Source organism: Cebus imitator, unplaced genomic scaffold (genome assembly GCF_001604975.1).
Source record: "Cebus imitator isolate Cc_AM_T3 unplaced genomic scaffold, Cebus_imitator-1.0 Scaffold172, whole genome shotgun sequence".
NCBI lineage: Eukaryota > Metazoa > Chordata > Mammalia > Primates > Cebidae > Cebus > Cebus imitator.
In genome coordinates this window covers 2,215,973-2,231,104 of record NW_016107487.1, presented here as the reverse complement: position 1 = coordinate 2,231,104, position 15,132 = coordinate 2,215,973, and the positions used below count along the sequence as shown (strand labels likewise).

The window sequence follows — 15,132 nt, the reverse complement described above, 5'->3', positions numbered from 1 at the left end:
GATGTGGTCTCAAACAGCTTGAGCCCATGCTGGTCTCAAACTCCTGGGCTCAAGCTGTCCTTCCTCCTCAGCCTCCCAATGTGTTGGGACTATGGGCATGAGCCACCACAGCCAGCCTATGTCTTCTTTTAAGAAGTGTCTGTTCATGTCCTTCACCCATAGCTTCTGCACAGCAAAAGAAACTATCAACAGAGGAAACATACAGCCTACAGAATGGGAGAAAATATTCGCAAACTGTGCACCCAACAATGGTCTAATATCCAGAATCCTATAGGAAGTTGTTATTGTATGAATCTAAACAATCTAAACAAATCTAAATAAATCAACAAGTAAATTTAAGTAACTGGAAAATAGTCTGGGATTCAAAATAACTCTAAACAGTTCCTTTTGTCATTCTATTTGGAAACAATCAGAAATCTTTGTCATGCCATAGCAATTTTTATATAGAAATAGAAACTTTCAACTCCCTCCCAAAAATGTAGTCACATCTTGATTACCTATAGTGGTGAGGAATGAGGTTAGAAATGGGAAGAAGGAAATAGCGATATGGATAATTACAGTGGGAGTAGTATTTGCAGCTCCTGCTTTCTGCTATGAAAAAATAGCACTGGAAGCTGTATGGGATCCCCAAAGTACTCTTAGGTTCAGCGGTTTGCTAGAATGACTCATGGGACCCAGAAAAGCTATTTTGCTCATGGTCACAGTTTATGACAGTGAAAGGATACAGATTAAAATCAACAAAGGAAAAGGGCACATAGAGTGGTGTCCAGGAGAAATCAGGTACGAGCTTCCAGTTGTCTTTTTGCAGTGGAGTTCCACAGGGATACACTTAATCATCAGTGTATGAAATATTGCTGACAAATAAGCTTATTCAAGCCTTGGTATCCAGGATTTTTATTAGAGGTCAGTCATGTAGGCCTGAGATATCCACCTGACTGATCTTAGTCAGTCTCCAGCCTACCCAGAGATCAAACTGATACATTTGGCCTAGGGCCTCAGGTGAACAGAAAAATAGGCATTCACCGTAAATCATACCATTAGCATAAACTATGTGGTATAGCCCAAGTTCTCAGATATATTAATACACAGGCAGTCTTAACAGTCATATATTTGGGGCATCAGAGGCTGTCTCCTAAGAGCCAGTGAAGGACCAGTTCTTTCTTTGGAATTGCAGGATCTGAGCACCCCAAGTCTGCTGAGTTAACCCTTTGCTGAACAGGAATTTAGGGACCTTGGAATCAAGAAGGTTTGGGGGAAGTGAGTGAGGAGTGTGCTGAGGTGGGTGGCTGTAACCAGAGGCTCTCCTAGAAGTAAAGGAGTAAAGTAGCCTAAAAACACGAAGCATTCCATATTGGAGGCTATCCATGTATACACAATTGTAAGTTTCTTTAACAACCAATTTGAATTCACAGGTGTTTGTTATTGGCTAGTCTCTGCATAGTTAAAATTTTTAAATGGTTCTGGCTAAATGCATGGAAAAAGAAGTGGGCTATTTTCCATATGGTTGTGGTGAGATGTTTTCAAAGGCATCTTGGCTTTTCTGTAGACCTCTTAGCTTTTCTGTAGACCTCTTGTTCATATTAATCACCAAGGAAGGCTGAATCCTGTCTACAGAACTTGGTCTTAACAGGACTAGTTGGTAAGTAGGTTGCCTGTAACTACTTTGCGGTCTCTTTCTCTAAGAGATTTTGTCCTTTTTGCCAATATTTTTCTTCCCTAGGAAAGTTGTTTGTCTGAGTAATGATCAAATTAAAGAGCTTCAGATGGCAAGGATGCATCCAGGGAGCTCTATAGCATTCATTCATATAATAACAACTTCCAAAATGAATGTGGTTTTCAGGGTAAATGAGTAGGTTCAAACCATAGTTTTCCAGGACTATAGACCTTTTCTAAGCAATAATAGGACTGTTTTATGTGGCAACCCAATGCTTGTAGGGTGGCTTGCTTTAACTTATTAAAGGGACACTGTAGGTATAGATCTGTTAGCATTTATTTTTGTTCTTACTCAGTTCTTTTGTTTTTCTTGAGGTTTACCTCTGTTACTCTGTGCCCAGAGGAGAACTACCATTTTGGACTTGGGCTCTGCTCTTCTCTCCCTGCTTCCTCAGCTACAGAATGCCCTATGTGCAACTGGTTATACCATCTTAAGATTACCATCCAGCTCTCTGTCCTGCTTGGGCAGTTTTGCATAACATCATCTTGCATGACAAGACCTTTGTCCTTGATACAGATCTTTGTCCTTCAGTTCATGCAGAAAGGCCGCTGTATTACTTAGAATCTAAGGTAACTTAAATTATCATTTAGATAGTGGAATACATTTCTTCCTCTCCCTTTTTTTTTTTTTTTTTTTTTGATCTGCTTTTATTTTTCTAGTTTCCAGCCATGTGGTTGATATTTAAATAGAACCATTTTGGCTTCTGAGTTGATTCACATTTATGCAGTGAACCCACAGATGAAACCTGGCATTCATGGTTAAAAAATATAAATCCAAACTAACCTTTATACCTTTTCAGAAGAAAACCCTCAGTCAAATATTTTTTAGCCTTAAGTAAGTATTCATTGTGACTTTTCAGAAGTGTTTTTAATGTCAGATATTCATCTTAATTGTCATCTTTAATTTCTCAGATGCTTTCACATTATTTTTTCTCTTTGCCCCTGTAATCTGAAACATTGCTAAAATTATATTCTTACCTATTTGGGGTATATAGAATGAAAGTCTTAATATTGTATACAGTCCCCAATACTTTATTTTTCTTCTTACTATGATTAACATCTCAAACATCTCTTATTTGGATCTCTTTGTGGAGTTTCTGCCGAGGCATCCAATCAACTAGACCACCTACAATCAAGGATCAGATTTGTGAGTCAAAGTGAGAACTAAAGGAGAAGAAAGTGAGAACTGAAAGGTGGTGATAGGAAAATCTAAAGTTTAGTATAAGTGGAATAGACTTATATAATCCATGTACGTTGGCAAATACAATATGCAGATATGCCTTTCTGAGATTTTATATGCCTGGATGTGTTTTGCAGAAGATCCAAGCAGGGCCAATGTATCTTAGATATTAAACTTGCAGCACCACTCAGCCACACACCCAGTCTCTTTTACTCTGTTCTTTTTTTTTCCCATTACCCTTATTGGTGCAGGACTTTTTACTTCTTAGCTCAGCTAGATCTGGGTTTTTGTCTCACGACCAGGAAAAAGTAGTCACATGGACACTCAAAGAGTGAGCAAGTCAGGAAGTTTTATTGAGTGATGAAACAGCTTTTAGTGAAGAGGGATGTGGGGGGTGGTCTCCCTACAGAAGAGTTCCCAATATGGCTGAGGCCCGGGCTTTTTATGGGCTCAAGATAGGGAGTACTTGCTGATTGGCTTGTGAGTACACAAAAAAGGTTAAAGTGGAGACATCACTCAAAACTGGTACCTATTTTACATATACCTACCCTTTCCTAAGTGGTTTTCTACACGATAGTGTATATGTGAAATAGGTGAAGGATGGGGATCAATCGAAAGCACACCAAACGGGAAGGCAGGTTTTCAGTCTGGTTTGAGGATTTACCAGGGACTGTTTCCAGCTTGAAGGTTGTATTTCACTGGGGACCAACCCCATCTGCCTAGGCATTTATCTGCCTCCTGCCTCTAACATTATCACCTGAGTAATGTACTGTAGTGTTCTTCTTTTTTAAACATTTTCATTATATTTGTGATCTCTCTTACCCACTAGAATGTAATTTCTTGAATTCCTGGACCCAAGCTATCTGCCTGCCTTAGCCTCTCAAAGTGCTTGGATTACAGGTGTGAGCTACTGTGCCAGGCCTACAATGTAATTTCTATGCAGACAGAGATTTGGGGGTCTAGTTTATTTGCTGATGCTTTCTCATGGCTTGGAATAAGCCAGGCTCTTGGCAGGTTTTCAGTGAATATTTGTTAAATGAATGAATCAAGAAGCCCTTTCCGAGTGTACTCTCCTACCTATATCTAGACTCTAATACTTTTTTATTTTGTATGATTCCATCATTTGGGGCTTTAGAGTTCTTTTTTTCGCCCCCCTTTCCATTGTGTATATGTTTTTTTTTTTTCACTTAAGTTTAATTTTTTTCCCAGAATACATTATTATACCAGGCCATCCAGTCTGGGTCTTATTTCACCACTCACCTTCCTTAATTTATACTGTTTGTTTAAAATATGAAAAATTGTGGGATGGAAACTTTCTGTTTCCGTACTCATATAAACACTTTGCATATTGTCATTGCTCTACGAACCATGTACATTACTTTACATGATAGCAATATTCTGAGAATTTCTTATATTTGTATGTTCCTCAAAGATAACCTCATGTGGTGAAATAGACTTCAGACTTTATAATCATTAAATACATTAAACCTTGCTGTTTAATATTTTTCTTTTTGAAGTATTTTAGGAATCTACATAATATTAAGGTAAAATTCTAGGTTTAATGCTGTGATAACCGAAGTACATGCACAATTTTAATATTTTATCCTTTGAATTTAGGCACAAGTTATGGAAGAGAAATTAAAAGCAGCTAATATTCAAACCAGTGAATCAGAGACAAGGTTATATAAAAAGTGTCAAGATCTGGAGTCACTAATACAGGAAAAGGATGACATCATTCAAAACTTGGAATTGCAACTTGAAGAGCAGGTTAGGAAGAATTTGATAATTTAAGAGTTCCAAGTGTGTGCTCTCATTTGTGCATAGTCACAAAAGTTAAAAAGAGAGAGCCTAAATTTCTATATTTGGGGAAGAAACCTTGCTTATTTGGTCAGCCCATAGGATTGCATCACATTTATTGGTGAAAGGTGCAAGCAAAATGGCATACCTTTAAGTTCCGAGTGATTCCAAGGCAAGATCTAACTCGTTTTGGATGTGAAAATGCTCCTTAATATTGAAACATTTGAGTGAGTGAGTTTGTTTGTTTGTTTGTTTGTTTATTTAAGACAGAGTCTTGCTCTCACCCAGGCTGGAGTGCAGTGGCATGATCTTGGCTTACTGCAACCTCCGCCCCTCAGGTTCAAGTGATTCTCATGCCTCAGCCTCCCCAGTAGCTAGGACTACAGGCATATGCCAACATGCCCAGCTAATTTTTGTATATGTTTTTTAGTAGAGACAGGGTTTTGCCATGTTGACTAGGCCGGTCTCGAACTCTCGGCCTCCCAACCTGCTGGGATCACAGGCATGAGCTACTGTGCCTGACCAAACTTTAGAGTTTAAATGTAGTATTTAAGTTGGGAACATTTGGTTATCAGCAGGTATTTATGTCCGTAAATTGTTTGCAAACAATATTTGCTTCAGATTGTTGGAGTGTTGGGAATGTTTATAGGACATTGCATTTTAAATATTTATATTTGATGCAAATCCTTCTGCTTAGAAATGTATACACTGTTTTTGAACCACTTTATTGGAATCAAGTAATTAAAAAAATGTTTTAGGAAAAAATTGCGTTGGGGTGATGTACTTAATGGTCACTCACCATCATTTAAACATGACCACTGTGCAATCGTTTTGTTAAATGTGTTATGTTGTTTATTTTCAGCATTTTTTTCCATATCTTGATAAAGATCAGTGTTTCTTTAGATCAGTGGTTTTCAGCCTTCTACCACCCCTAGACCCTGCCTATTGTGATTTATTTTTTAATTACATTCTCAATAGTTTTGTGACCATAACCAGATTTTAAGGCTGGTAAATGAGAGCTAGAGTTTCTCTATGTGTGTTTTTCTTGGATCTTTGAAAGTTAGTATTCGAGAGGGAAAAAAAAATGCCATGCCCCTAAGGAGGTTCTTATTTTCTTCTCCCCAACATGGTTGACCCCTGTGCTACTGTCCTAAATCCTAGACCATTTCCAGAAATGGCTTATTTTGTTGATAAATTCAGTAAATTGACTCTAGTGTATGATGTTTCAGAGAAAGAGAATAGCAGTTGTTAAAACTAGTAATACGTGCGTATGCCCTTATGGTTTTTTATTGAATCTACTGAATAATTTTTTTCTTTTAAAAATCTATTTGGTAATTTGAAGATAGATATAGTAACTTGGATACAAGTTTTAAGTGGATTTGCCTTGTATATTTGTGGTATAACATTTCCAGACCACTGAGTTTGTTTTTGAACTAAACAAATTGCTATTGTTATTTCAGAAACAAATAAGAATACAAGAAGCTAAAATAATAGAAGAGAAAGCAGCTAAGATCAAAGAATGGGTAACAGTTAAGTTAAACGAGGTATTTATTGCTATATGTTTTCCTTTTCCTTTACCTTTTACCTCTTTTGAATTGACACATCATCAGAATATATGATTACTCTGAGTAAAACAAAGTTTGATCAGTTGATATTGCTATCTTTTGATAAACTTGAGATATAGGTAGCTTTCATTTTAATATCTAACGTATTTTTAAAATTAAACATATTAATAGACTCATGATGATCAGTGTAAATAACTTTATTCTAATAAGTTTAGTTCTAATTAATTTCAAATAATAATAACAGGATATATGTATATATTTCATAAAATTAATGTATTTGGTACCTGAGAGGCACACATTTTAGTTTTTATGGCAGTTTAAAGCTGAAATAGTTTCCTTTAAACTAATTTTACAGTGGAAAAGGCATAAGGGATGAAAACATTTAAAATTCTTAGTTCTGAAAAATGTAAATATTGATGCCATAATTACCTAGGTTGATAGCCTATTCTGATAAATAAATCTGATATTTGTTTATCATTTCCTTTGTATTTTGCTTACACGTATAGATAAACTAGATATTAACATTTTTTAATATTATAATTTATTATTACATTTTTGTAATGTTATCTCTATGTGAAAAGAATACCATTATGTTCTTTTAGCTAGAACTGGAGAATCAGAATCTTCGTTTGATCAACCAAAACCAAACTGAAGAGATAAGAACAATGCAGTCAAAACTACAAGGTACAAATACTTTGACTAAGATAGATTTGTTGGATTTATTTGACTGTATTGGCTTTGACTTTTTTGATGTTTTAAAGATGCAATTATCAATGTCATCCAAGAAGCTGTTGTCATAAAATGAAAGATAATTTCTAAGCAAACAAACCGGAACTCCTGCACCCAAGTGAATGTTGGGCCTGAAAGTGGAGGGCAAAAAGAGAAGAGAAAGCAGCTAAGATGATGGTCTACCAAAGTGGTCACTACATAGATCAGAAAAACATGACCACATACTAATTTTTCCCCTCTGTATTCTAAAAGACCTTCCATTGGTACAATTTGTAGAACCATACTAAGTTCCAGAGAGTCCAACTTGCTAAAAGTACTGCACAGTGACATTAGCCTGGGAGGTTAGATATCATGGATGATGGGTAGCAATCTCTAATGGTGAGGACATTTTGTTCCTTCTAAGTGATATAGTGCTGTATCTCCCTGTTTTCTTGAAAGAATACAGGGAACTTGACCACACAAGAGAGTGAGTTAGAAGTAGTTGTATCAGAGAGACATGTACTCCAAAAGTCCAAGAAGGCTTTGAATTTTTAGAGAATAGTCCTTTTAGTGGAGATTAGGGAGTCACAGATAGCATACATTTGTAGCTGCATTGAAGACATTGGAGGAGGCTTCTTGGCATCACACATGCCAAACAAATTGAACTTGGCATTATTTGAGGGCAGCTCTGAGGCACTTCTGTGTGTTTTTAGATGCCTGAGCTGGTAGTTACTTGGATGCAAGTGTCACAACTCAGTTAATTCATGGATCACCAGTGTTCTAATCCTTTCAGCATTTGGGTCTTCTAGATGAGGGTTTGAATCCTGTCAATTGGGAGAATATATTGATAATCTACTGATAAACTCAAGAATATCAGGGGTGACATTGGTCTATTTGAAAAAAACGTACCTCCAAAATTATTTATAACTTTTGGCTGTCTGCAGTTATTAAATTCAAAGGAATATTTGCTACTCTCAAGATAATTTACAATAATATTTTACAAGCTCTGAAGTCACTTTTTATAATGTGAAAATTGATAATATTAGATTGTAAACTTAGTCTTCAAACTATAGATCAGCTTGTGTGTGTGTGTGTGTGTGTGTGTGTGTGTGTGTGTGTGTGTGTGTGTAGACAAAGTCTCACTCTGTCACCCAGGCTGGAGTTCAGTGGTGCAATCACAGCTCACTATATCCTCAACCTCCTGGGCTCAGTGATCCTCCCACATCAGCCTCTTGAGTAGCTGGAACCACAGGTCCATACTACCATGGCTAGCTAAGTTTTGCATTTTTTATTTTTTGAGATGGGTTTCACCATGTTGCCCAGGCTGGTCTCAAACTCCTGGGCTCAAGTGGTCCTCCCACCTCAGCCTCTCTAAATGCTGGGATTACAGGCATGAGTCACCATACCCAGCCAGAGCAGCACTTTTTAACATAACTTCCTGTGATGAGGGAAATATACTATATCTGTGCTGTCTAATATGATGGCCACTAGCCATATAGTGGCTATTGAGCATTTGAAATATGACTAGTGCGACTAAGGAATTGAATTTTAAACTATATTTAATTTCAATTTGTTTAAATTTAAAGAGCCATATGTTGCTAGTGGCTCTCATAGTGGACAGCAAAGCTAGATGTTAATTAATAACCAGAAGAAGATGATTCTAATTTGAATGTTTAATTTCAGGTATATTTGCTTAAAAAAAGGAAGTCAGTCATGCTATTTTCTACTTTTGCTTGGTATCATGGTTTTCAACAGTGATTGAAATTCTTACAGCCTGAATATTTTGAACAGAATTTTGTGCTATGAATAAATTCTGCATTTTCCAATATACAGGGCTACTTTCTTTCTTTCCAAGTTCAAAGCCTGAGGGTGAATAGTATGTCATTTGATAGAGATTCACTTAGTATACTATTCTGGTGATAGCAGCTCAAGTATGCATTGAGTTGAAGAAGGGATGAATCCATTCAAAATTGAGGTTATATGTGTAGCCCACAGCCTGGTATAGAAGTTTTCAAATTTTCATTTAGTACCAGAACCCTTTTCAAAAAAATAAAATTTTCTATAGAATCTCAATAAATAAGATAGGTAAAAGCAGTGTTGGGTGATGGGTTTAGCATTCAGCATACTTGGACTTACCCATACCTCTTCTTGAACCCTCTGGGACATTTCCACAAAGCCTAGGAGTTTCACAGAATACATGGGAAAAATATTGGCATGGTATGAAAACCATGAGCTTTGAAGTCAACTTTATTGCTCTAGTATTTTATAATTGTGTTATATCTCCAGAAAAAAAAAATTTTTAAGAGAGGGTCTCACTTTGTTGCCCAGGCTGAAGTACAGTGGCATGATCATAGCTCACTGCAGCCTGGACCATCTGGGCTCAAGTGATTCCCCCTCCTCACCCTCTCGAATAGCTGGAACTATGGGTGCACATTGCCACACCCAACTAATTTCTTAATTTTTATTTTGTAGAGATGGGGATCTTGCTGTGTTGCCCAGAGTGGTCTTGAATTCCCGGGCTCAAGCAATCCTCCCTCCTCAGCCTCCCAAAGTGCTGGGATTGCAGGTTTGAGTCACCATGCCCAGCCCAGAATTTTTTTTTTTTTTTTTTGCATCAGTAAAATCATGATTATAGTAGTTCCTTACTGGTTTCATGGAGGATTATATAGAATTAATTATAAGGCATATGAAAACATTTTTGTATAAAATTGTTGATTATAGGGCATATGAAAACATTTTGTCTACTGCATGTTAATATTAATTGCTATCATTTTCTCCACATATTAGAGATTCTCCCATAGTTGATCTAGAATTCTATATTTTGAATTAAAGTTTCAGGTCTTTGTGACAATCACCTTTGTTGAAATAGTTTAGATATACTAAGCCCAGTCTCAAAAGCTTGTTATTTTCTCCAATATTCTTAGCTTGCAATTCTGGTCTTCACTAGCAGCCTCTTAGGTCTTGTAGACTAAGAGATATTGATCCTTGGAAATTAAGCTTGGATTGGAGAAGAATAGATATAATACTTAAAAAATATATGTGCATATGTATATAATTTTTACCATGCATATATATATATAATTGAATTTGTTCTGTAAGTGACATTCAACATGGAAACATTAAAAGATACATCTTTAGGAATATACTATATAAAATATTTTCTTATACTCAGTTATCACTTGCTATTTGACTTAACCCTTTAGTGTTCTGCTAGCATTAAGAATTATATTTCCTTGGAAGCTTTTCTTACTGAGACCACCATGCTTTTGATTTTATAAGCAGCAATGTTAAATGTCCTAGAGATGGACCAGGTGCAATGGCTCACTCCTGTAATCCCAGCATTTTGGGAGGCCAAGGTGAGAGGACTGCTTGAGGCCAGGACTTTGAGACCAGCCTGGACAATATAGTGAGACCCCATCACTAAAAAAAAAAAAAAAAATTTTTTTTAAATTAGCTGGCCATGGTGGCACACATCTATACTCTCTGCTGCCTGGGGGCTGGTTCGAGAGGTGAGGTGGGAGGATCACTTGAGCCTGGGAATTTGGGGCGGCAGTGAGCCATGATCATGCCACTGTACTTCAGCCTGGGCAACAAAGTGAGACCGTGTCTCTAAAAAAAAAAAAAAAAGGCCTAGAGAGATGAATTAAATTCGTGACTAGGTGCTGACCTATTCACTTCACTAGCTGTCTAAATTCTTTATCCATCTTCTTTTTTTTCTCTCTAAAGAAGTGATTGAAGCTCTTTATATTGTGGTTACCATTGACCAAACCTCCCCATCTGTTTTTTCTCATTACTGAAAACTAAGTAAGCAAAAGTCATTACAGTTATCATGAGATGGTTGCCCCAAGGATGATCCAAATTTCCTTTGGTTGTTTTGGCAACCGGGACCTCAGTTTCTTTTCCTTCACAGTGGCACATTGAGCAAATTTTACCAGCGCTGAACTGGTATTTGTCAATACTTGACTTTGCAGGAAGCTAGAGCTCTCTAGTTATTTATAATCGTTTATGTTTTTGTCTTTGCTTAGAGCTAACTACTCTTAAAGGGATTAGATATTTTTCTCTCTCCAGTCAAAACATTTTGAACATTTAAAATATGTAAAACAGAATTTAAACATTGGCATATGGTGCTTGTCATTGAAAGTTCCATGTTATTGTACATCAGTAAAGATGACCGTTAGGCTTTTTTTCGGGCATAAAGAGTGATTTGTTCAAGTTTTTATATGCATTGGTTCTATGTTTAACAAACTTCTATAAAAAATTCAAATCTTAATTTTGATTAACCACACTGTAGAAGTTCAAGGAAAGAAGTCATCCACTGTCTCCGCACTAAAGCTTCCAGAAGGCCAGCGCCTGAGCAGTTTGACCTTTGGGTGCTTTTTATCTCGAGCAAGGAGTCCTCCTCAAGTAGTAAAATCCGAGGAAATAAGCAAGATATCATTGAAAGAACCTGAGTTCACTGAAGGAAAAGACATAGAAGGTATTTATGGACTACAGGAATTGACTTTGGCATTTTTCAAAAAGGAAAAATTATTTGCTAAGATTAATCCAAATATAGCTTAATTTTTATTATTTTTTCTGACAATTTGGTGTTTTATGAGAATTCTAAAGAGCAAGACAACATTTAACTTTGTGTATCTAATTATTTTGTGTCTTCTGAGAGTCTTTGCCAGTGATGCATATGAGAAACTGATTTTTCTTCTTAATATTTTTTTTGCTGCTGTAGGTGAAAGAGCCTTTGCCAATGACGCATAGGAGAAACTGATTTTTCTTCTTCATATTTTTTTCCTGCTGTAGGTGGAAGGGTATTTAAAATTAAAAAGTTATAGTCCCACCTACAAGATGCTGTACTTGGTTTAGCTGAGTTTCAGATTAAAAGTTTGAATTTCCTATTCATTATTTATTTAAAATATAAAACATTACCTAATATTACACATGAAATTAAAGATTGGCATAGCAAACTTCTAGAGAAAAAAAACCCTGGAGGATAAATTAATAACTGCTTTGATTTTCCTTTAATGCTTCAAAAAGGAAAGTGTGTTCCTAGATATTTAAACCCTGGTCCCATGTACAGACTTCTACTCTTCTTCTAGTCTTGAAGCGCTTCTATCAAAACAAACAAACAAACAAACAAACAAAACCTCTGAATTTTGCTTTCTTGCAGCTGTTGGCTTTGCCACCTCTAGCGCAATCTCTTTTGTTGACTTTCCCCAAATATTTTAGAGAGGCCTGAGTTTTCATCCTCTCTACTTTCAGCTCCAACTTCCTTCCCCCAGAGGAGAAAAAAAATAACAGTAAAAATTGTGTATCCTTGGTTATGAAATTCTGAAAATGATATCTTTTCCAATCAGAAGGCTCCTTTGCACCTTGTTTTCATGCCATTACTTGCTTTTCTTTTTCCTCCCTCCTCCCTGTCTTCCTTCCTTCCTTCCCATTTTCCCTTTCTTTCCTCCCTTTCCTTCCTCCTTTCCCCTTCCCTTCCCTCCCCTTCCCATTCCCTTCCCCATCCCTTCCCCTTACCTTCCGCTTCCCTTCCCCTTCCCTTCCCCTTACCCTCCCTTCTTCCCTTCCCTTTCCTTCCCTTTCTCTTCCCTTTCCCTTCCCTTCCCTTCCCTTCCCATCTGTCTATCTTCTATCTATCTATCTATCTGTCTGTCTGTTTGTCTTGTCTTGTCTTGTCTTGTCTTGTCTTGTCTTGTCTTGTCTTGTCTTGTCTTGTCTTGTCATTTTGTCTTATCTTGCATCTCACTCTGTATGCCAGGCTGGAGTTCAGTGGCACAATCACAGCTGACTGCAGCCTTGACCTCCCGGCCTGAAGTGATCCTCCCACCTCAGCATCCCTAGTAGCCAGGACTACAGACACATGCCACCATGCCCAGTTAATTTTTGTATTTTCTGTAGACATGGGGTTTCACCGTGTTGCCTAGGCTGGCCTTGAACTCCTGGGCTCAAACAGTCCATCAGCCTTGGCCTCCCAAAGTGCTGGGATTTACAGGTGTGAAGGCCGCTGCACGCAATCTACTTGCACTTTTTTTTTCCCTTTTAAGAAGACATTTTCATTTCCTTCCCTTTTTTTAACAGTCGAGTACTGCTGAGGTTGCCTATACTGATGCCCTTGCTCATTTGCAAATTTAGCAAACTGACTAATACCAAATTTTAGAGTTTGTTTATTCAGCCTCTAGTTCCTTAATGATGAAGGTCCTATCTATGTTTTTATGTTTTCAAAGCTTTTTTTTCTACACTTCAGTGTGAAAGTTTCATTCCTTGTTTATGAAGCCAATGGTTCATTCTGTTAATTATGTTATACATAAAAATAAACCATATCTAAATATATTTTTAAAGAGTGTTATTCTTATTTTAAAAACATACTTTGTAGTTTTGATTAAACCAAAAGTAGAGCAAGGAAAGCTTTTCTGTGTTTATATTTTCTTAATGATTTTGCATATCTCAGTGTATCGAAGTTTGGTGCAAAGTTTGTTTCTTAAACTATAGCTTTGTATTTATTATGCTTAAATTTACTTTATGATAATTTAAATATTTAGTTGAAAGAAGGTGTCATTTTCCTTGCTTCTAAAATATAACTAATGCTGTCATTTTTTTTTTTTTTTTTTTTTTGGTTTTTTTTTTTTTTTATTCAGGGTGGCCCTTTTTCACATTTCCTTTTTTTTTTCCCAACATGTTTTTTTTTTGTTTTTTGTTTTTTGTAGAAAGCAATTTGGAAACTATTATATTGATGTGTTAGGGCTCTGAGTTTTATATAAAGCTTATAGTTTTCAAAATTGTGTTTAAAAAAGACATAAGACTAACAAGATAATGTAAATTATTTAAATTTCTGGTTTATTCCTTTAAAAAAAAAATAGAGGCAGAGTCTTGCTCTGTCACCCAGGCTGGAGTGCAGTGTTGTGATCATAGCTCACTGCAGCCTTGAGCTGCTGGGCTCAAGCAATCCTCCTGCCTCAGCCTCCCAAGTAGCTGGGACTACAGGTGCACGCCACTGCACCCAGCTAATTTCTGCAGTGTCAGTTTCTACAGTGTAGTTACATAAAGATAAATGCACAGAAATATCACATTATTAAAGGCAGCATGCTGATATGATGTATCCTTTTCTAGAATTGGAAATTCCAGAAAAGTCCATTGATAACCAAGTTCTAGAAAACAACAGAGGCCAGAGAACATTGCATCAAACCCCTTGTGGCTCAGAACAGAATCGGAAAACAAGAACAAGCTTTGCCACAGATGGTGGCGTCTCCCAGAATTCTGGGGCTCCAGTGAGTGACTGGAGTTCTGATGAGGAAGAAGGGAGCAAAGGAAGATCCAAGTCCAGATGCACATCCACCCTCTCCAGTCACACATCTGAGGAAGGGGTCCAGTGTAGCAGGATGGGGAGTGAAACGTATCTGACAGCATCTGATGACAGCAGCTCTATATTTGAGGAAGAGACTTTTGGCATAAAGAGACCAGAACATAAGAAGCTATATTCTTGGCAGCAGGAGGCACAGTGGAAAGCTCAGAATAGCCTTCTCGGAAAGGGAAATTCTGAATCAAGTAAAAAGGAGCAAGACAGTTCCTCGGATGAATTGAACAAAAAATTTCAGTCTCAGAGACTCTATTCATCTTCATCGAGTGAGGCCAACACCCCAAGCCCTATTTTGACCCCAGCTTTAATGCCAAAGCATCCTAACTCATTCTCTGGAAAAGGAACACAATTAGTGCCTTCATCACACCTGCCACCCCCAAAGTTAAGGATTCCTAATGTTTTCAGTATAAGCGTAGCACTAGCCAAAAGACACTTAAGCCAGCCACAGTTAAGCTCCGACAGGATGTTTGGTACAAATAGAAATGCTATAAGCATGATACGACCACTGAGACCTCAGGAAACTGATCTTGATCTAGTTGATGGTGACAGTACAGAAATCTTAGAGAATATGGACACAAGTTGTGATGATGGATTATTTTCCTTTGACTCCTTGGACTCTCCAAATTCAGATGATCAGGAAAACTGTGACTCAGCAAAGAAGGCAGGGTGCAGCAAACCTCCAACTCCTCCCCTGCACCGTTTTCCTTCTTGGGTAATTATTTTGCTGCACATAACACATACACAGTGGTTTTTTCTCAACACTCATTTTCTTTTCTTTTCTCTTTTTTTTTTTTTTTTTTTTTTTTTTTTTTTTT

General features: G+C 37.1%; 1 protein-coding gene across 2 annotated transcripts in view; it reads left to right on the top strand.

Annotated features, from left to right (window-relative positions):
• Nucleotides 1-15,132, top strand: part of PLEKHH2 (pleckstrin homology, MyTH4 and FERM domain containing H2) — a 141,985-nt gene that overhangs the window by 52,043 nt on the left and 74,810 nt on the right. For both annotated transcript variants that reach the window (XM_037744409.1, XM_017544855.2), the window contains exons 4-8: nt 4,511-4,660; nt 6,151-6,234; nt 6,858-6,939; nt 11,255-11,440; nt 14,071-15,029. In XM_037744409.1, the coding sequence (XP_037600337.1) occupies nt 4,511-4,660; nt 6,151-6,234; nt 6,858-6,939; nt 11,255-11,440; nt 14,071-15,029 (1,461 nt within the window). The remainder of the gene's footprint in view (nt 1-4,510; nt 4,661-6,150; nt 6,235-6,857; nt 6,940-11,254; nt 11,441-14,070; nt 15,030-15,132) is intronic.